This window comes from Aegilops tauschii, chromosome 1 (genome assembly GCF_002575655.3).
Source record: "Aegilops tauschii subsp. strangulata cultivar AL8/78 chromosome 1, Aet v6.0, whole genome shotgun sequence".
Classification (NCBI taxonomy): Eukaryota; Viridiplantae; Streptophyta; class Magnoliopsida; order Poales; family Poaceae; genus Aegilops; species Aegilops tauschii.
This window is the reverse complement of record NC_053035.3, coordinates 372,719,627-372,742,486: the sequence shown is the minus strand read 5'-3', so window position 1 is coordinate 372,742,486 and position 22,860 is coordinate 372,719,627. Positions and strand designations below refer to the sequence as shown.

Genomic DNA, 22,860 nt, shown 5'->3' with positions numbered 1-22,860 from the left:
GACATGATTGAGTTGGGTTGGTGCCCACTCCATTTATGTTAATATCTGTAACCAGACCCTATGGTTACTTGAATTCACACGATGCTTGATTTACCAGTTATTGAACATGTCAGAGCACAACAAAATTAGCTTTCTGCAAAAACTTACCTATGTCATGCACTGTTGTATCTTGAGCCAAAACATGGGTTGCTTGCGAGTACATTCAAAGTACTCATTGGCTTGCCACTGGTTATTTAATTGGCCAGGCATGGAAGAACAGGAGTTCGAAGAAGATTTCCTTGGAGACGAACATGCGAACTAGGACGTTTCCTAGTCAGAATGACTATAGGGTTAAGGCAGATGGCATGGGTTCTACTTATCGACGAAGATTTCCGTTGCTTAAGTTTATTTGGTACTCAGCCCTTGTGGCTTTATCTATGTAAGACTTGACCATAATGGTCATAATTTGTGTAAGACGGCATGTATGGATGTAAGACTCTTGTATTTCAGCTTCTGTGTGTTCAGTGAGCATTGATCTCTGGGATCACTGTGCACGTGCATTCGGTGATCACGACTTATGTGTCGGGGTCCCCACAGAAGATATGAAAGACGAAGACTATACCCGTGTCCGGACTGGACTCTACTTGGCGTGGAAGGCAAGCTTGGTGACCGACTATGAAGATTCCCTTTGATGTAACCGACTCCATGTAACCCTAGATCTCTCCGATGTCTATATAAACCGGAGAGCATAGTCCGGATAGGCGAATAATCATTACCATATTCACATAGGCTAGAAATCTAGGGTTTAGCCATTACGATCTCGTGGTAGATCAACTCTTGTAACACTCATATTCATCAAGATCAATCAAGCAGGAAGTAGGGTATTACCTCCATAGGGAGGGCCCGAACCTGGGTAAACATCGTGTCCCCCGCCTCCTATTACCATCGATCCTAGATGCACAGTTCGGGACCCCCTACCCGAGATCCGCCGGTTTTGACACCGACATTGGTGCTTTCATTGAGAGTTCCACTGTGCCGTCGGCAAAGGGCTCGATGCCCCTTCGATCGTCATTAATGACGTGGTCCAAGGAGAAACCTTCCTCCCTAGTTAGATCTTCGTATTCCGCAGCTTCGCACTGCAGGCCAACTCACTCGGCCATCTGGAGCAGATCGATAGCTACGCCCCTGGCCATCAGGTCAGATTCGGAAGCTTGAACTACGTTGCGGACATCCGTGGAGACTTGATCTTCGACGGATTCGAGACCGCGACAACCGCTCCCCGTCGCCCCGATGAACATGGCTTAAACCTGTCATCGGGCCGCATCCAGGAGATAGCTCCTGTAGCAACTCTAGCCTTAGATCTGGAGCAGATCAAGTCATCCGAAGATGGGAAGCTCAACCCCATCACGGGGGCCACCGATTCTGCGGCATTGGAGCCGCACGCAGATTCCGCTTCATACGATATCTGCATCAACAGAACCCTGGACTCATCTCCGGTGTCGAGTTCCGAACCCTGCGAGCCCGTGAATACCGAACTCGATCGGTTATCGATCTTCCAGTTCAGTGCCGCAGATGTCTTCCAACACTCGCCCATGGGCGACCTACTAAACTCACTAAAAAACCTATCCCTGGCAGATGACTCATCGCCGAACTATGTTCAGTTCGAACTTATGACAGATGATGGAGAATTTTGCTTCCCACCCGCCATCCACTTCATAGCCACTGTCGAAGACCCAACCAACACGCTTGACCCCCACTCCAAAGACATCGACGGTACGGACAACGATGAAGGGACACCTCCTGGTATGACGTGTGTTTGGTAGACACACCCAATGACGATCTTGACGATGACAAGGAGGATCCAGTTAAGGATAAAAATCCTGGTACACAGCCCGAATACCGACGCCCCCAGCGCCGCTCCCAGTCATGTCACTCAAGAGAAAACAATGCTAGCGCCGGAGATGATAACACTACGGACATCGAAGACCCTGTTGAGGCAGGATCCGAACAAGAGGACCAGGAAAGCGGGCAAGACAGCCTTGATGAACAGGCAACATACGGAGACTCGGAGGATAGTAATTACCTCCCACTCTCCGAGGAAGAGGAGAGCCTCGGCAACGAGGATTTTATCGTGCCTGAGGAACCTCGCGAGCAGGAGCGCTTTAAACGCCGGCACATAGCCACTGCAAGGAGCCTAAGGAAGAAGCAGCTGCAGCTCCAAGCGAGCCAAGATTTGCTCAATGATAGATGGACCGAGGTCCTGGCCGCCGAAGAATACGGCCTTAGCGGCCCAGACAAAAGCCACCCCCAGTGTAGGTGGCTCCATCAATACGATGGCAAGGCGTTGGAGCCCGCACCGCCATCGAATATTACGGTGGGCTGACCACAGTTAGGTCCAGATAAAATGACAACCCAAGCAGAGCACCACACTATCCCATCCGGCCGTCAACGCAAGAACAAAACAGCTCAGGGGAACACTCGCGACATCCAACAAGACCTATTCGGACACAACAAACCCGACCATGCCCGGTCCGAAAGCCGTAAGCGGAGTCCGCCGGAGGTGCTTCACAGTGTGGCCCAACATAGAGGAGCTGCACACCCTCTCTGCTTCACTAACGAGGTAATGGAGCATGAATTCCCAGGCGGGTTTAAACCCATTAACATCGAATCATACGACGGAACAACAGATCCCGCAGTATGGATTGAGGATTACCTCCTCCATATTCACATGGCTCGCGGAGATGACCTTCATGCCATTCAAAGGGCCAGCTCGGTACTGGCTAAACAGTTTGCCATAAAATTCTATCCGCAACTGGGAAGATTTGGAAGACGCCTTTCGAGACAACTTCCAAGGAACATATGTCCGGCAACCAGATGCCGATGACTTGAGTCATATTGTCCAGCAGCCGGCGAGTCAGCCAGAGAGCTCTGGACTAGGTTCTTACTCAAAAAGAACCAAATTGTCGACTGTTCGGACGCGGAAGCCCTTGCGGCCTTCAAACATAGCGTCCGGGATGAATGGCTAGCACGTCACCTCGGCCAGGAAGGACCTAAATCCATGACAGCCCTTACCGCTCTAATGACTCGCTTTTGTGCGGGAGAAGACAACTGGCTCGCTCGTAAAAGCAACAACGTCAGCGACCCGGGCACTTCCGAAATACGAGACGGCAACGGCAAGCCACGACGAACTGAACACAACAGTCGCAACAATAATGAAAGATTATGCGACGCAGCGGTCAACGCCGGATTTCACAATCTGAAACCCGGTCAACGGAAGAAACCATTAATGGCAAACCAGGATGGACCATCCACCCTTGACATGATATTGGACCGACCTTGTCAGATTCACGGGCACCCTGATAAGCCAGCTAATCATACCAACAGAAACGGTTGGGTCTTCAAGCAGGTAGGCAAGCTTAACGCCGAGCACAAGGGGAGGAGGCCACTAGGCGATAAAGACGATGGAGCGGCTCGCCAGCCGAACACCAGGGGCCAGAAACAGTTTCCCTCTGAAGTTCAACCACTCCCAGAACAGAAATAGCAGTTCGGCTTCCACCACCCACCTACTATACTGGCAAGATTTACACCACGCGTACATCACTACGCACTCAAGATACCATGGGCATCGGCGGAAGCACAATGGACAACCCTGCAAGCATTCCCATAGCATCTTTTATCTATTTTCCATATTTTCTTTATTATCTCTTAAAAATAGGTGACCATCAGGACAGCATCTACATCGGGCTCTATCGGAGTTCGGATCCGTACACTCACCTAAGGGGCTACTTCCGTTAAGGATTCCCCCTCCCTGAGGACGGGCGGCGTAGACGTGCGGCAGGAGGTCCAAAATAAGTTTTTGTAGACCGCACTCTTTATTTTTGAGCCTGTACTATGCCTTTTTCCTCTATTCCCGACCCCGAGCATGTCAAATAGCCGGGTTGCAGTCTTTGGTTTTATATATATTTATCATTGGCATATTGCTCCGCTCCCAGTAAACTTCATCCGAACTAATCTTCCATGCTCTTTCTACAATGAGTCCGGCCGTAACGGCTGCCCTACAAGACGCACCTCGGCATAACTTGCCAGGGGCCCGGTATGGGAACAAATGAGTCGCCAGTAAAAGTCCGAACAGCTCTATAGCGTACTTCGGCGTCGCAAGTTTGGCCTTATATGCATCAGCTCCGAATCATTGTCTTTGGTCAATAGTTGGGTTGCCCGGCTCCTGTGCTTGCTACCCTATGTTCTGCTCTATCGGCTAGGGTAGTAAAGGGAGAACTACTGTGATTGTGCCCTGGCCTAAACCGGATGAGCACCTCAGTAGAGAAAGCCGAAAACTGACTGTCATGATGCGGCGAGAGCTGGTCAACCACTTGACGACTTATTCGAATCTTTAGCGATTCTCCGTGTCACATGAAGGATCTTTTTTAGATCAAAACATGTAAGGCACCATATTACAATACGCCGTATACATACCAGGGGCTATGTCGTAGCCCCACGATAAAACTCCTATGGCTAAGTGAAAGTGTTAACGCCCTATAGTCCGATTGCCTGGTTCGCCGCATTATCACCTCCTTCATGGACCAAGACGTTGGATAAAGAGTGATTAAATGCTTTTCTGAACACCCCCGTACTTCGTACGAGAGGGCTGAAGCCGATGACTGGAAAACTTTCAGATTATACTAAAACGGCCGCACAGGAGGAATTCAAGATTTTGAGCAAAATATAAAAATAGATTAACTATAAAGTTGTCTGTTACAACCCTTATACACATCACTCGAACATTACGTCTTTCAAGCACTGACCCTCTATCAAGCGGGCGGCCTCTAGGACGTCTTCAAAATAGTGCTCCGGCTCACAACGGTCCATGCGCTTGGGTGGACTCCTCGCCGCAACATCGATGGCCTTCATCTTTACCCAGAACATTTTGACTCGGGCAAAGGCCATCTGTGCACCCTCAATGCACGCCGACCGCTTCACAGCGTCGATATGTGGCACCGCGTCAACAAGCCGCTGCACCAGGCCGAAATAACTACTCGGAACAGGCTCAGTCGGTCACAACCGGACTATGACGTTCTTCATGGCAACGCCGGATATCCTACGCAGCTCGGCCCACTGGGACATCTGTTCATTCAGCAGCAGAGGGCACTTTGATGCGCCGAATTGTGACCAGAAAAGCTTCTCCATTGCACACCCCTCTTGTGCGTGGTAAAACCGCGCCGCATCGGAAGAACTCTTCGATAAGTCTAAAAATTTGTCCGGCGAACTCCATACGTGGTTAAGCTGAGCATAGTTTGGATCGCCGAACTTAGTCTACAGAAAAAGGGCTTGCCAGCCGCAATATCCCCAGCTTGCCGGATCTCCTCACGGGCCGCTCTGGATTCAGACCGCGCTTCTCTCGCCTCTCGTACGGCCTTGTCAAGTTCAGCCGTTTTGGCTTCATTTTCTTTCTCAAGAAGTTTACAGCGGCTAGCCGCATTCTCTAATTCGTGCGCCATGGTGGATATCTTCTCCTTATTCTGGCGCCATGCAGCATGTTCGGCTTTCAACTCAGCCGATGCCTTTTCGGCAGCTGCATTACTAAACCGGGCCTGCTTCTTGGCCCGGGCTAGCTCCGCCCGAAGGGCCTCCATGGCAGCAGCACCATCTGCATTCATGCACATTTCATATAAAGCTCTTTTTAGAGTCAGGCTTAAAATACAAGCACATGGGTGTAAGGGATGCTCGAAATATATACCTTGCGAGTCGTCAAGACACCTGTTGATCAATGCAATGTCATCCTCCGCAATATCTAGCTTTCGCTGCAGTTCGACCACTTACGTATTTCGGGTAGCCGCAGGAGGGGAGGCAGCCTGTAGTCCATGTTAAATCAAGGTTAGTACCTGAGCATATCTTTCGATCCTCCGATCGCCTCCTTTGGAAGGCAATCCGAGTCAAAGGGGCTACTACATATACAAGAGGTACATTCTGTCAATAAAATTCCATTGGGAAAATTACATCACAAACCTCAAAACCCCTCAGAAGGCTCGTGAAGGCCTTGTTCAACCCGCTCTTCGCGGATACAAACTTTTCGATCACCATAGCCATCAAGGCACAGTGTTCCTCCGAAACGGACGCTTGTCGCAGCATGTCCGTCAGCGTTTCCAGCGCTCCTGGGTCTCCGGAAACCGCCGCCGGAGTACGGCATTCCTTTCAAGGAATCCGCCCACTCGCCTCCAGAATCATCTCCGACTGTAAACCGGATAGTTCGGGGCGTCATGCTTGATTCCCGAACCCTGAGTGATAGAGGCACCACCTTCGGGTAACGCCTTCTTCGTTTCCTGCACTACTTGTCGATCGGGAGGAGCCCCCCAGGACGATACCTCAAAATCATCCGCCCTGTTGGGCGAGGAGGCTGGAGAAGGCGTGTCACTCTCCATCATCTCTGGAAGAAGGTCTCCCGAGGAGGAAGACGATTGAGAAACACCAGGCGTTAACCTGCGAGGACGTACATATGTCGGAGGATTACTTCGGTAATAAGAAAGGAATGAGGTATGACTAAAATACCCTGCTGCACTTACGGTTTGGCCAGAGGTTTGTCCTCATCACAAAGCTCTACATCAACATCGCTGGCCCGTCCCAAGCCGCCCGACGATGGCGTTTTCCCTTTCTTGGAAGGTTTCTCCTCCTGATCTTCAGAAGCGGCCCTATTCTTTCTATGGAGGGCTTCCTCTGCACCTTTGCCCTCGGACAAGAGGGTTTCGATTTCCCCAAGCAGAACGTCTAATTTATCCTTGGGGCGGAGGCCACCTCCGGCCTTCCCGTTCTCGCCCTCCTCCGCGGACACCTGGTACGGTGTCGGAGTCAGCATCCTCGTTAGAAGGGTGTTCGCAGAGTCTTCGGGAAGGGGCGCCGGACACCAGATCAACACCGCTTTCTTTATCCAGTCCTGTGTGGGGACGGATTGCTCAATATATTGTCAAGAGATACTCGAATAGAGGGTATGCGGAGATTGGATACTTACCGAAGTGTCCGGATGATTGCATTCGAGGCCAACATCTTCGGTGGTGTCCGGCCATTGCTCTCGCTCCCCGAAATATAATTTCCACATTCCTTCGTGCGTGGTTCTGAAGAAGTGCGGAAGAGTCCGCCGCCCTTCTGGATTAAACTCCCACATACAGAGAGACCGCCGCTGACATGGTAGGGTTCGCCCGACTAGCATTACTTGGACGACGTTCACAAGATCGATGCCCTTCTCGGTAAGGCTTCGGATGCGACTTTGCAGAGTCTGCACTTCATTGACGGATCCCCAGTCCAATCCCTTATTGATCCATGAAGCAGGCTGGACTGGAGGGCCGGGTCGGAACGCAGGTATAGCTGCCCACCTGGAGCACGCGGCTCGTTGATATAAAACCACCCCTGATGCCATAGGTTGGAGGACTCGGCGAAAGATCCTTCAAACCAAACCGCGCTGGCAACCTTGCCTATTACGACGCTGCCGCACTCTGCCTGCTCCTCCTCTATCACCTGCGGCCTCACGTCAAAGGTCTTGAGCCACAAACCAAAGTGCGGAGGAGTCCGGAGGAAGGCCTCACACGTGACGATAAATGTCAAGATGAGAAGAACAGATTCCGGGGCCAGATCGTGAAATTCTAGCCCATAGTAGAACATGAGCCCCCGGACGAAGGGGTTAAGCACGAACCCTAACCCGTGGAGGAAGTGGGACACGAATACTACCCTCCTGCCAGATTTGGGGGCGGGAATAACCTGCCCCTTTGCGGGAAGCCGATGAAGGATTTCTGGGGTCAGATACCTCGCCATGCGGAGCTTTGCGATATCCTCCTCCGTGACAGAAGAAGCCACCCACCAGCCTGGACGGCTAGACCTGGACATGATTGGGGCTGGTGGTGATTGGAACCCGAGGGCTAGAACTCGAGGTGGCTGGGGTTGAGGAAGAAGCAAGCACAAAAGAAAAAGACATGTCTGGGTCCCTATATAAAGACCCAGAATATTGAGCGTCTCCTCCTGGGTCTCGAAACTTAGCTATCCTCAAAGAGTTGTACCCAGGGGCCGGTTGGGTTACCCACGCCTGCATTATTGAACATCCCGTGTATAAGGGACGCGATCCCTGCTTTGATAAGACGTGCCAGTAAAACCGCGTCCCGAGACGTGGGGCGAAGGGCTAGCCAACGGTTGGAAATAATAACCGGGAAGGCGTAATACAATGTCATAAATAGTTGTCAGCAGGTCGGACTTGCGGAATATTGTATTCTCTGCAATTACATACACGGGTCCGGATATACTTACTACATCCGAAGACTATTCCAGAGTTCGGAAGGAGGGAGCCCGCCTTGCAATGCCGAAGACAAATCTGCGCGCCGGACTCCTCGTCATTGAAGCCAGGTTCAGGGGCTACTGAGGGAGTCCTGGACTAAGCGGTCCTTGGGCATCCGGCCTGTTAGCCATGGGCCGGACTGATGGGCTGTGAAGATATGAAGGCCGAAGACTATACCCGTGTCCGGACCGGACTCTACTTGGCATGGAAGGCAAGCTTGGTGACCGACTATGAAGATTCCCTTTGATGTAACCGACTCCATGTAACCCTAGATCTCTCCGGTGTCTATATAAAGCGGAGAGCATAGTACGGATAGGCGAATACTCATTACCATATTCACATAGGCTAGACTTCTAGGGTTTAGCCATTACGATCTCGTGGTAGATCAACTCTTGTAACACTCATATTCATCAAGATCAATCAAGCAGGAAGTAGGGTATTACTTCCATAGGGAGGGCCCGAACCTGGGTAAACATCGTGTCCCCCGTCTCCTGTTACCATCGATCCTAGACGCACAGTTCGGGACCCCCTACCCGAGATCCGCCGGTTTTAACACCGACAGTCAACAACATACAAGCACAGTATAACTCCTTCGCCCCCACCATGGCGATAATATACACATTTGTCAGCTTCATTAACAACGAAGCCAACAGATGTCAAAGTTGTGTTAAATTTATCATGCCATTGCTTAGGTGCTTGTTTCAGGCCATATAAAGATTTAAGAAAACCTACACACCTTTCTTTCCTGACCATCTATCACAAAGCCATCTGGCTGTTGCATGTAGATTTCCTCATTTATCTCTCCATTTAGAAAAGTCGTCTTAACATCCATCTGGTGGACGAGAAGACCATGCGAGGCCGCCAACGAGAGTAATACTCGAATGCTGGTCAGTCTAGCCACAGGTGAATAAGTATCGAAGAAATCTTCCTCTTCTTTCTGGTCATAACCCTTGGCCACAAGCCTAGCCTTGTACTTTTCAATCGTACCATCGGGCCTAAGCTTCTTTTTGAACACCCACCTACATCCCAATGGTTCGCAACCATAGGGATGCTCAGTGATCTCCCATGTCCCGTTAGCCATGATGGAATCCATCTCACTACGGACCGCATCCTTCCAGTAGTCAGCTTCTGGAGAGGCATACGCTTCTGAAATAGAAGTGGGAGTATCATCCACGAGGTACACGAAGAAATCATCACCAAAGGAGTCCTTTGTCTCTTGCCACTACCAAGGGTTTCCTCGTCATCCTCCTCGGGATTTTTATCATGTGTTTGTTCATAATAATCCATAGGAATGGCAGGCTCAGGAGTCTCCTCAGATTCCTGTCTTGAAGGTCTTTGCATATCTCTCATAGGAAAAATATCCTCAAAGAATGTAGCATCCTTAGACTCCATAATTGTACCGACCTTCTGGTCAGGTACCTCAGATTTCACTACTAGAAATCTATAGCCAACGCTGTTCTTAGCGTAGCCCAAATTAACGCAGTCCACAGTCTTTGGTCCAAGCTTACGCTTTTTGGGGATCGGCACATTGACTTTCGCCAAACAGCCCCAAGTATGCAAGTACGAGAGTGTTGTCCTTCTCTTTGCCCATTTCTCATAGGGAGTGATCTCATTATCCTTTGTCGGAACTTTATTCAGGACATGACATGCCGTCAATATAGCCTCCCCCCACCATGCCTTGGATAAACCCGATGTATCTAATAACATGGTGTTAACCAAATTAGTTAGAGTACGGTTTTTCCGCTCGGCAACCCTGTTTGACTGGGGTGAATAGGGAGGCGTCCTCTCATGAATAATGTCATGTTCCGCACAGAAGGAATCAAACTCACTCGAGAAGTACTCTCCACCATGATCTGACCGGACTCGTTTAATTTTCTTTTCAAGTTGATTCTCAACTTTTGCCTTATAGATTTTAAAGTAGTGTAGAGCCTCATCTTTAGTATTTAACAGATACACACAGCAATATCTAGTACAATCATCTATCAATGTCATGAAGTATTTCTTTCCACCTTTAGTCAACACACCATTCATCTCACAAAGATCAGAATGTATGAGTTCTAATGGTGCCAAGTGTCTCTCCTCCGCGGCCTTGTGAGGCTTGCGAGGTTGCTTAGCTTGCACACATGAAAGGCACTTAGAACCTTTGGCTAAAGTGAAACTTAGGATTAAATCCAACTTGGCTAGCCGCGTCATAACACCAAAACTGATGTGACAAAGACGTGAATGCCAAACTTCAGATTCATTAACATTCGAATGAATATGGTTCATGACTTTATTACAAAAATCTGCGAGGGAAAGGCGGAACATCCCTCCGCTCTCATAACCTTTTCCAACAAAGAATCCATATTTCGTAACAACTAATTTATTAGACTCGAAAACCAACTTAAACCCTTCTCTACATAGAAGGGAGCCACTAACGAGGTTCTTCTTGATGGCGGGGACATGCTGCACATTCTTCAGCTTCACGATCCTTCCCGAAGTAAACTTCAGATCGACCGTGCCAACACCATGAACAGAAGCACCCGCGCCATTCCCCATTGATACGGACCCGTGGCCTGTGACCTGGTAAGAAGTGAACAATGAAATGTCAGCACACACATGAACACCTGCACCTGTGTCCACCCACCAATCGGTTGGCTGAAACACTGAAAAAACAGTAAATAAATTACCGTACCCAGATGCACCATTCTCATTGTTGCCCACAATCATGTTGACTGACTTGGAGTCCTGTCCTGGCTTCTTGTACTTGTTTGGGCACTTGTTGGCCCAATGTTCAACCGAACCACAAGTAAAGCAGCCCTCATCCTTCTTGTTCTTCTTGAAGGTCTTCTTACCCTTCTTCTTAAAGTCAGTATTGTGTTGGACACCGTTCTTTCCCTTGGCCTTGTGGGAGTTGAAGTTCTTTTGGTTCACCATGTTGGCGACAGAAGTCCCTTCGGCCCCTTTTCCGTGCGAGTCCTTTGCCCTTGAATTCTGCTCAACACTCAGATGGCCAATGACATCCTCCATAGAGAATTCATGCCTCTGATGTTTCAGAGTGGTGGCAAAGTTCCTCCAGGAATTAGGGAGCTTAGCGATTATGCAGCCCGCGACAAACTTGCTCGGTAACTCGCACTTTTGAAGCTCAAGCTCATTAACAATGCATATTATCTCATGAGCCTGCTCCAATACAGGACAGTTTTCAACCATCTTGTAATCGTGGAACTGCTCTATAATATACATCTCTCTCCCAGCATCGGCGGCCCCGAACTTAGATTCGAGCGCCTCCCACAAGTCCTTGGCGACATGCACATGTAAATATGCGTCGACCAGTTTATCTACGATCACGCTAAGAACTGCTCCGAGAAACACAACGGTGGCCTCCTTGAACGCCTTCTCCTGTTCAGGAGCAATCGTTCCCGTGGAGACACCGGTGACCCAGAACACGTTCATAGCCGTGAGCCATAAAGTGCTCTTAGTCTACCAACGCTAAAAATACGTACCGGTAAATTTATCCGGTTTCAGTGCAGCGGCAAAGCCACTTGCCAAAAAAATCCTACACATAATAGGTTTTTAGATTGCTGAGTAAATAGGAAATTTTTCGACTAATTTAATCCATAGATAAATCACTAGCATGGCATTGACTGAATTGACGACGTACTGACTCTGATCTAAACATGCACGTACTAAGCAAACATTAGACAAATCTACACATACTGCTAGTACTGCTAAAACGAAAATAAATAGGAGCGGGATAAACGCGTCATAGCCTCCAGTAGGCCACGCAGACGCCGCGACGGTGGTGGTGGCAGCAACGTCCTCGGCGGCCTTCTTGTCAGCTTCAGCTTTCTCGGCGGCGGCACATTCGGCGTCAGTGGACATGGTGATGATGAGGGCAACGCGGACGTAGAGGAAGTAGACGAACAGTGAGCAGTCGCGTAGTCGCTTCCCAAAAACCTATTCGTCCCTCTCCCGTACAGGAACCGGAGGGACGGGGTTTTGGAGTCCTACTCTCCCGTCGACCGTGTACGCGACGGACGGGATGGAGTCACCGGCGGCGGCAGCAGCAAATGAACGACGATGGGCAGTGCGCGTGAGCAGATGCGATCTGATCATGGCGGCTAGGGTTAGGAGGCACCGCACACTTATATAGGCGCAGCCGCGTGGAGAGACGTGGGCTCGACCTTACGTCCGAGTCCGTGACAGCCCACGATCCGACGTCTCAGATCGTGGCCCAGCTGTCAGAGAACTCTCTGTTAGTGACTGGCAAAAATAAGCGCGTAGGTGTGACCTCGTCTCGGCTCAATCCCGCAACCCGCGGCGCGTCGTGACGAGGCATGGCGTGGCGAGGCTGGCGGCGGAGGAGGAGTGCGCGAGGGCCTCATCTCTTCTCAAGCTCCAATAGCATGTAGAAGAGAAACCCTTATAAGGAGGTCCAACTCCTCTTCCACTTTCGGGGTGGGACTAAATTTCCCACTCCACCTAGTGCCAATAAACCCACATGGGCACTTAGGGATTTTTCAGAAATTGCTATATGGGCCTAGAGCCCATCTCAAATTTCAGCAATCCCCCACCAGATCTCGAGGGCCCATTGTGTCCTCTGTTCCAATTACTGTTTTGATATACCAGTGTTTCAGTGAAGACCTGTTAAGGTTGAGCTTCACCTAGAGCAAGTAGCTACACTCCTTCACAACTGAACAATGGACTATGCCTTGAATTGTCAGTTTGGCGTAAAGAAGTTTCACCACATGTCTTACTAGTACTAGGCTGCCGAAGGCTGACCCCTCGGGTGGAGCATATAAGTCACACTCCTGGCCTATTCATGAGCTTACTAGAGATCACCCCAATCTCATAGACTGTGACCAGCAGTCGGGCTCATATAGGTGTGTTCCTCCAAAGATCGCTCTGTAGGATAGCATCTTGCTTACATAAGCTTTGGAACACATTAAGACAATAGTCATCCTACCATACAGTATCGAGAGTACTGCATCTCCAACGGAGTGGGTTAGTATAGTTACTCTCCTCAGTTCACCACTGGCTTGTTTTCCCAGGTCCTAATTCACGGGATATCTGATCACATAGGTTGGGTTACTACCATGGCAACTCATGTGGGTCTCATACCCGTCTCCCTCGATGCACTATCTATCACAACACGTGATAGCCCTTTTGTAAAGGGATCTGCCAGATTCTTAGCCGTATGGACATACTCCAACGCTATCACTCCGGATTTTCTTAATTTTCTGACAGCTTTTAATCTCATTCTTATGTGTTTGTTGGACATCATGTTGTCCTTTGAACTCCTCACCTTGGTGATGACTGTCTGATTGTCACACTTCATAAGGATAGCCGGAACCGGTTTATCAACCAATGGCAAGTCCATCAAAAGATCTCGAAGCCATCCTGCTTCGACACCAGATGTGTCTAATGCTGTCAATTCTACTTCCATTGTCGATCTCGTTAAGATCGTTTGCTTGAAAGACTTCCACGAAACAGCGCCACCTCCAAGAGTAAACATATACCCAGTTGTGGCCTTCATCTCATCAGCATCAAAGATCCAATTCGCATCACTATACCCTTCAAGTACCGATGGGTATCCGGTATAGTGAAGTCCATAGTTCATAGTACCTTTCAGATAGCGCATAACTCTCTCAACAGCATGCCAATGTACATCACCCGGTTTGGAAACAAACCGGCTCAGTTTGCTCACAGCAAACGCGATGTCATGCCTCGTTGCGCTCGCTAGGTACATCTGTGAACCAATGATTTGAGAGTATCTCAATTGATCTTTAGCCATGCCTTGAGACTTTCGAATCAACATGCTAGGATCATACGGTGTTTGAGATGGTGTGCAGTCCGAATATCCAAAACGACTCAACACCTTCTCAACATAGTGGGATTGCAGAAGTGTAATCCCACCATCATTATCTCTCAGTAGCTTGATGTTCAATATAACATCAGCCACACCAAGGTCTTTCATCTCAAAGTTCTGAGATAGAAACGACTTAAACTCTTCAATGACTTTGAGGTTGGTTCCGCATACCAGTATGTCATCAACATACAAGCACAGTATAACTCCTTCGCCCCCACCATGGCGATAGTATACACATTTGTCAGCTTCATTAACAACAAAGCCAACAGATGTCAAAGTTGTGTTAAACTTATCATGCCATTGCTTAGGTGCTTGTTTCAGGCCATATAAAGATTTCAGAAACCTACACACCTTTCTTTCCTCACCATCTATCACAAAGCCATCTGGCTGTTGCATGTAGATTTCCTCATTTAGCTCTCCATTTAGAAAAGGTCGTCTTAACATCCATCTGGTGGACGAGAAGACCATGCGAGGCCGCCAACGAGAGTAATACTCGAATGGTGGTCAGTCTAGCCACAAGTGAATAAGTATCGAAGAAATCTTCCTCTTCTTTCTAGTCATAATCCTTGGCCACAAGCCTAGCCTTGTACTTTTCAATCGTACCTTCGGGCCCAAGCTTCTTTTTGAACACCCACTTACATCCCAATGGTTCGCAACCATAGGGACGCTCAGTGATCTCCCATGTCTCGTTAGCCATGATGGAATCCATCTCGCTACGGACCGCATCCTTCCAGTAGTCAGCTTCTGGAGAGGCATACGCTTCTGAAATAGAAGTGGGAGTATCATCCACGAGGTACACGAAGAAATCATCACCAAAGGAGTCCTTTGTCTCATGCCCCTACCAAGGGTTTCCTCGTCATCATCCTCAGGATTTTCATCATGTGTTTGTTCATAATAATACATAGGAATGGCAGGCTCAGGAGTCTCCTCAGATTCCTGTCTTGAAGGTCTTTGCATATCTCTCATAGGAAAAATATCCTCAAAGAATGTAGCATCCTTAGACTCCATAATTGTACCGACCTTCTGGTCAGGTACCTCAGATTTCACTACTAGAAATCTATAGCCAACGCTGTTCTTAGCGTAGCCCAAATTAACGCAGTCCACAGTCTTTGGTCCAAGCTTACGCTTTTTGGGGATCGGCACATTGACTTTCGCCAAACAGCCCCAAGTACGCAAGTACGAGAGTGTTGTCCTTCTCTTTTCCCATTTCTCATAGGGAGTGATCTCATTATCCTTTGTCGAAAGTTTATTCACGACATGACATGCCGTTAGTATAGCCTCCCCCCACCATGCCTTGGATAAACCCGATGTATCTAACATGGCGTTAACCAAATCAGTTAGAGTACGGTTTTTCCGCTCGGCAACCACGTTTGACTGGGGTGAATAGGGAGGCGTCCTCTCATGAATAATGCTGTGTTCTGCACAGAAGGAATCAAACTCACTCGAGAAGTACTCTCCACCATGATCTGACCGGACTCGTTTAATTTTCTTTTCAAGTTGATTCTCAGCTTCTGCCTTATAGATTTTAAAGTAGTGTAGAGCCTCATCTTTAGTATTTAACAGATACACATAGCAATATCTAGTAGAATAATCTATCAATGTCATGAAGTATTTCTTTCCACCTTTAGTCAACACACCATTCATCTCTTAAAGATCAGAATGTATGAGTTCTAATGGTGCCAAGTGTCTCTCCTCCGCGGCCTTGTGAGGCTTGCGAGGTTGCTTAGCTTGCACACATGAAAGGCACTTAGAACCTTTGGCTAAAGTGAAACTCGGGATTAAATCCAACTTGGCCAGCCGCGTCATAACACTGAAACTAATGTGACAAAGACGTGAATGCCAAACTTTAGATTCATTAACATTCAAATGAATATGGTTCACGACTTTATTACAAAAATCTGTGAGGGAAAGGCGGAACATCCCTCCGCTCTCATAACCTTTTCCAACAAAGAGTCCATGTTTTGTAACAACTAATTTATTAGACTCGAAAACCAACTTAAACCCTTCTGTACATAGAAGGGAGCCACTAACGAGGTTCTTCTTGATGGCGGGGACATGCTGCCCGTTCTTCAGCTGCACGATCCTTCCCGAAGTAAACTTCAGATCGACCGTGCCAACACCATGAACAGAGGCACTCGCGCCATTCCCCATCAATACGGACCCGTGGCCTGTGAACTGGTAAGAAGTGAACAATGAAATGTCAGCACACACATGAACACCTGCACCTGTGTCCACCCACCAATCGGTGGGCTGAAACACTGAAAAAACAGTAAATAAATTACCGTACCCAGATGCACCATTCTCATTGTTGCCCACAATCATGTTGACTGACTTGGAGTCCTGTCCTGGCTTCTTGTACTTGTTTGGGCACTTGTTGGCCCAATGTTCAACCGAACCACAAGTAAAGCAGCCCTCATCCTTCTTGTTCTTCTTGAAGGTCTTCTTAACCTTCTTCTTAAAGTCGGTATTGTGTTGGACACCGTTCTTTCCCTTGGCTTGTGGGAGTTGAGGTTCTTCTGGTTCACCATGTTGGCGACAGAATTCCCTTTGGCCCCTTTTCCGCGAGTCCTTTGCCCTTGAATTATGCTCAATACTGAGATGGCCAATGAAATCCTCCACAGAGAATTCACGCCTCTGATGTTTCAGAGTGGTGGCAAAGTTCCTCCAGGAATTAGGGAGCTTAGCGATTATGCAGCCCGCGACAAACTTGCCCGGTAACTCGCACTTAAGAAGCTCAAGATCCTTAACAATGCATATTATCTCATGAGTCTGCTCCAATACAGGACGGTTTTCAACCATCTTGTAATCGTGGAACTGCTCTATAATATACATCTCGCTCCCAGCATCGGCGGCCCCGAACTTAGATTCGAGCGCCTCCCACAAGTGCTTGGCGACATGCACATGTAAATGTGCGTCGACCAGTTTATCTCCGATCACGCTAAGAACTGCTCCGAGAAACACAACGGTGGCCTCCTTGAACGCCTTCTCCTGTTCAGGAGCAATCGTTCCCGTGGAGACACCGGTGACCCAGAACACGTTCATAGCCGTGAGCCATAAAGTGGTCTTAGTCCGCCAACGCTTAAAATATGTACCGGTAAACTTATCCGGTTTCACTGCACCGGCAAAGCCACTTGCCAAAAAATTCCTACACATAATAGGTTTTTGGATTGCTGAGCAAAGAGGCAATTTTTCGACTATTTAATCCATAGATAAATCACTAGCATGGCATTGACTGAATTGACGACGTAATGACTCTAATCTAAACATGCACGTACTAAGCAAACAGTATACAAATCTACACATACTGCTAGTACTGCTAATACGAAAATAAATAGGAGCGGGATAAACGCGTTATACCCTCCAGTAGGCCATGCAGATGCCGCCGCAGCGGTGGTGGCAGCAGCGTCCTCGGCGGCCTTCTTATCGGCTTCAGCTTTCTCGGCGGCGGTGGACATGGTGATGATGAGGGCGACGCGGACGTAGAGGAAGTAGACGAACTGCAAGCAGTCGCGTAGTCGCTTCCCCAAAACCTACTCGTCCTGGAACCGGAGGGACGGGGTTTCGGAGATGGAGCCACCGGCGGCAGCAGCAGCAAAGGAACGACAGTGGGCAGTGCGCGTGAGCAGATGCGATCTGATCGTGGCGGCTATGTCCGAGTCCGTGACAGCCCACGATCCGAGGCGCGTCGTGACGAGGCGGGCGGCGGAGGAGTGCGCGAGGGCCTCGTCTCTTCTCAAGCTCCAATAGCATGTAGAAGAGAAACCCTTATAAGGAGGTCCAACTCCTCTTCCACTTCCAAGATGGGACTAAACTTCCCACTCCATTTAGTGCCAATAAACCCACATGGGCCTTTCCCACTCACTTTTTCAGAAATTGCTATATGGGCCTAGAGCCCATCTCAAATTTCAGCGTTTACAACCAGCACAAACCAACACCTCTCACAGATCCGATGAATCGAGCCCCCCTCGCGCGTCTCCAACAACCTGCCCATGGCCGCAACCAAGGCTGAACTCTCTCTGCCGCGGCCAAGGCCTCAACTCTCTCTGCCACCGCGTCCAAGATCTCGTGGGCGTCCATCAGTCCTTCCCTCTCCTCCTACGGAGCGACCTCCTCTGATTCGCGCACGTTGCTACTTGCAATCGGTGTGCCTATGTTGAGCTAGCTCGGTGCCGCGCTTGCCACAGATGTTCCCATCGTTGCTGCCATGGCCGGCTGCTGCTGTCCTCAATCGAGGCAGGTTATACCTTATCTTTTTTCCTCGTTCACGGTGGTCATGTCCAGCTCCGCTTACGGGCCTCATTCATGCTTTCATTATGTTTATTTTTAGGCTCTCCCACACAGTCTCACACCTCACCTTCTATTCGTTTATTCGTGAAGAGGCTTGTTAATTTTCTACTCGCTAAAGTATATAGATTGTTGGGGCTTGATGTATAGCAATGAGGTGGGACTATTAATTTAGAGGCGAACCCTCGCTTCAATCACAATCTAACGATGGCCTTGCTGGTTGCAACCTTAGCAATAGGAGAGCGGTCGTGTGTTCAAACCGCTGCAGGAGCAACAATTTTTTCCGGCTTCTTGAAGCCCATTCGCATCTCTTGGAGCAGGCCCATCGGCACACTAGTTGGCCCAGTATAGTGGCATATGACGTGGCCCGAAGCTGTGATACATACTTTTTTTTTGGTTTTCTAGCGGACAGACACATAAAATTTTTAGTACCACCTTGGATAGAAAAAATATCTGAAACAATTTTTTCCGTTTTGATGGTGGACAGACCAAAAAATCGGAGAAACACCCCCCCCCCCCCCCCCTTTATTAGTAAAAAAAGGTACAAAAGTATAAATTAGATCCCATCATATCCAAATTTAACAAACATCTTTTTACTAACCCCTTGTCCCAACGAAGTCATATATGTTGCAAAGTCACGGATGTTGCATGATCAGGTATTGATCGTAACAGCGTTACATTGCTTGAACTTATATCTTTGTTTTCAGGATTAAGCACTAAAGGCATCATATATAGCACCCAAATCCATTCATAGCAAATAAAACAAGAACCAAAGAATTATTCACTCTGACATCTTCACCCTCCAATCCCGGGAAACACAACGATTGTCATTATCAATTTTAGATCAACTACCCTCACATGGACCAAAGCAAAATTCCTAGATTAAACACTAATAACATTGCATGCTTGCATGATTAAGCACGAGATCACAAGATTGTCCCAAAAAAGTAACTGATACATCACAAAATAACTAAAATCAAATAATTTTGGTAAATAAGCACTAACAACAACCACGCTCGTGCTCTTTGGCAATCATCTTTGGGTCCCTGCCACCCCTCATATGGCAGTATCATCGTATTCAATGCCACCTTGTGCATGGTATCCACATAGTGCCAATGTCTTCAAGAAGAACATGGCTTGCATCCATATTAACCACATCACGGTAGGCGTAACTCGCTCCTCGCGTCACCTCCTCCTGGCGACCGGGGACGAAACCCTAATCGCCCAGCCGCCCCCCCCCCCTCCCTGTTCCCTCCCCTCATCGCCCCCCGAGGCCGCTGTCGGCTAAGCCTGGCGTCGCTGGTGAAGGCGGGGGGGGGGGGGGGGGGATCTGCTGCCTCCCGTTTCACGGCATGGTGGTAGAAGGAAGACCACTGTTTTGGGCGCCGGCCGATCTCCATGCCATCGGATTGGATCTGGCACGTGGCGCCCGCAAGCCAGGTGGGGTGACTCGGTGGCTTTCTCCCTCGCGTGGCAGCTCCATACCCATCTAACGGCGGAGGCTCGTGACCTGGCGATGATCCGGCTGCATGGAGCAGTGGGATCCTGGTGGTGAGCGCGAGCCGATGTTAACAGTGGTGGCATGGTTGCTCCACGGCGGGGGCGCCCATGTTACTGCGGAATGTGGGCACCGATCTCGCGTGGCACAGATGGGCTTGGGCGGGTCAACAGCTCTCGGACGTGACTCCAGGTTGGCGCGGTGGTGCCTGATGGCGCTGGCTGCTAGGCACCGTGGTGGTACCGGTGCCCAACTTGACGGTGATAGGCTGGATCGGGCCGGCGTGCGGGCCTGCTGCCGTGATGATAAAGGTGGTGGTCCTCATGCTCTTCTCGCATCATGGCAACGACCTGCATGATCGGTCCTCCTCGATCTGGCCATCGACATGTTACACGGATGGAGAAGGTCATGGTTGCCGAGATCGGAGGACCAGTTACACGGATGGATCCTTGGAGGCGATGGAGTCAGCCAAGTGTTAGATAACTCTCAGGAGTAGCAGTGATAAGTGGGCCGGCAACAATGAAGGGTTTCATCTTAGGTGTTACTCCTCGGGTACCGAGTTGTGACTTTTAGGGTGAAAACCCAAGGTCTGACCTTCATTGGTTATGCCTGGCAATTGCCTTGCTGAAGTAATTATTTTGGGAGCGTGGACTTTTCTCCAGGGTGAAAACCCAAGATATTGGATCGGGCAACGACGGCGCTTGTGCGCTGTTCCCTTCTTGGAGGCGTTGCTTTTGGAGATCTTTTATGTTTTCCAGGTGTTGTATTTGGTGATGGTATGAGTGCTGCTATTGAGAGGAGATGATCGATGTGGCGGGACCTTTGTGTTTTTCCTTTCTTTTTATTTTCTTCATTGGTTGTCTGCATCCTGAATGTCTTTGCGACATCTTGTAGGTGTAGAGGCCTGGTGTAATTGCTATCTTCGCGATATTAATATATTCCTCTTTTCGAAAAAAATTAACCACATCACACGATATAGTTGAGAGATGATATTTACCCAAGGAAATGTGTAAGTTGCATGCAAGACCATTGGTGAGCATCTTGGCATGTGTCATTCGTATGCACATCTCCAACGTCCACATCCTACCTCCCATCTTCGGGTCCGCAATGGGCTGTTACCGCCGGCACACATCATTAAGCTTCTTGGCATCACTACTATGCACTAAGGAGGTGGTCATGGATGTATGATAGAGATGGAACTGGAGAGAGAGCTATGGGAAGGGGGGGTCTTACCTTCTTAAGGGCTTGTTCGGTTGAGGTGGATTTAAAGGGGATTGGGGAGGAATTAATCCCCTGCAAGCCAAAATCCCTGCAAATCCCCTCCAATCCACCTAGGGTTGGGATTAACCGAACAAAGCCTAAGGGTGGTACATGTGGAAAATTGTGTTGTATTTCTCATGTATTTCCTTATATATATACACTTATGTAGACCCAATTAATTTATTAATTGGGACACACATATGTGTAGACATTGTGACCACGAGGGTACAGCTACCTATAGCATTTTACAAACAATTTGGCAGCCACAAAGTTTGACTTCTAGGAGAGATAAATAGTAGGACAATAAGCATTCTAAGTAGGCAGAAAAATAGAAATACATTAAACACTGGTCCCTAAGAAAATCGCGTGACACGAACAAATGCGTTTTAAGTGGAGACACACAATCAACACAGGTGTTTATTCACGGAGGATACAACGGGCACCTGATAAGCGAGCAACAACTGACTACTCTTGAAGAGGAAACTAAAACCAAGAACAATGGCGATGATGAAACGACGGCGACTGACAACAATGTATGCATTATCGGCGTGCAATGTGGGGCCACATGTACGCACAAAATACGGTGACAGTGCTCATCCCATCTGAGCTTTATTTTTGGAGAAACGATTATCATGATTCGAGCTTGAACCGGTCAGTTCTTCTTGCAGCGCGGGCCGCATGTGTCGTTGATGGTGGAGCGCATGTCGGCGCACCGGAACATCTTGACACGGCCCGTCTGCATCGCCCGGCATGCGGAGCATCCCTTGGGGCACTGAGGATGGGCGTCGTCACATACGTCGACCCCCGAGAACGACCTGCATTTGTCGCAACACTTGGGGAAGTAGTCGGCTGCACACATGCATGGCATGGTATGATGTTAGGAACCACTTATAAGATATATAAGACATCAATGGAATTGCAAAAAGGCAATCAAACTTTTTTAGGTAAAGAAATAGAATAAAAACATGAACAACCACAAACCGACCATTCACGTGTACAAGGATTCCCATGACCCGGATGGCATGGAGGACAATGATCGCCACGAGCTTGGTGTTCTTCATGGTTGATTTTATGGTTTTCGAGCAAAGCTCTCACTTACCTCTTTGTTGTGAGTGGAATGCTATGTTTTTGTTGTTGGCCAAAGCTAGAGCACATCTATTTATAGGCGTAGATTTAGCACCTTGCTTGGCAATCTGCTATGCCTGCACGCCATCAAAGTGGGTGAGCCGGATAATACAGTTTGACACATAGCGCGCACCACTACCCACAGTTTTTTCCACGTGTTCAATGGACATGTGCGAACTGGAAATTATTGGACTTTTATAGGCCAAATCTAGGCCTAGCTCGTTGTTGCATCTCTATCTATAATCTTTCGAAAACATCTTTGTCTATACTTGGTGAAGAACTCTTGGAATATGCGGTGCGAATGAATCTTGCACGCTGCTCATAAAACACCTCTAGCCTCCTTAGCATAGGACATAAATGGACCAAGTGTGAACACGTGTAGAACTTAAGGGTGTTGCTGAATATACGCTGTTTGAGATTATTATTTTTATGTCTAAGCTAACACCTTTTCAAATTCTGAAAGTTTCAAAGTGAATTGACACAATATCTATCTATCATGTAATTAAACGTCTAGTTCAAATTCAATCTACACATCATTTTTTAAAAGATAAAAAC

The 22,860-nt window shown here is 48.6% G+C and overlaps 1 protein-coding gene across 1 annotated transcript; it reads right to left on the bottom strand.

The window, feature by feature from the left end:
• Positions 1–20,575: 20,575 nt before the first annotated feature.
• Positions 20,576–22,298, bottom strand: LOC109781940 (Bowman-Birk type proteinase inhibitor B6). The gene is made up of 2 exons (XM_020340531.4): positions 22,166–22,298; positions 20,576–22,029 (listed from the first exon to the last, which is right to left on the bottom strand). Exons 1-2 carry the CDS (start codon positions 22,239–22,241, stop codon positions 21,833–21,835), a joined length of 273 nt encoding a protein of 90 aa, XP_020196120.1. The 5' UTR covers positions 22,242–22,298; the 3' UTR covers positions 20,576–21,832.
• Between the last annotated feature and the right edge of the window lie 562 nt (positions 22,299–22,860).

Coding starts and splice junctions, on each gene's coding strand:
- LOC109781940 (XM_020340531.4), bottom strand. CDS start 22,241: ATGAAGAACACCAAGCTCGTGGCGATCATTGTCCTCCATGCCATCCGG. Junction 22,030..22,165: donor AATCCTTGTACACGTGAATG/GTCGGTTTGTGG, acceptor GCATGTGTGCAG/CCGACTACTTCCCCAAGTGT.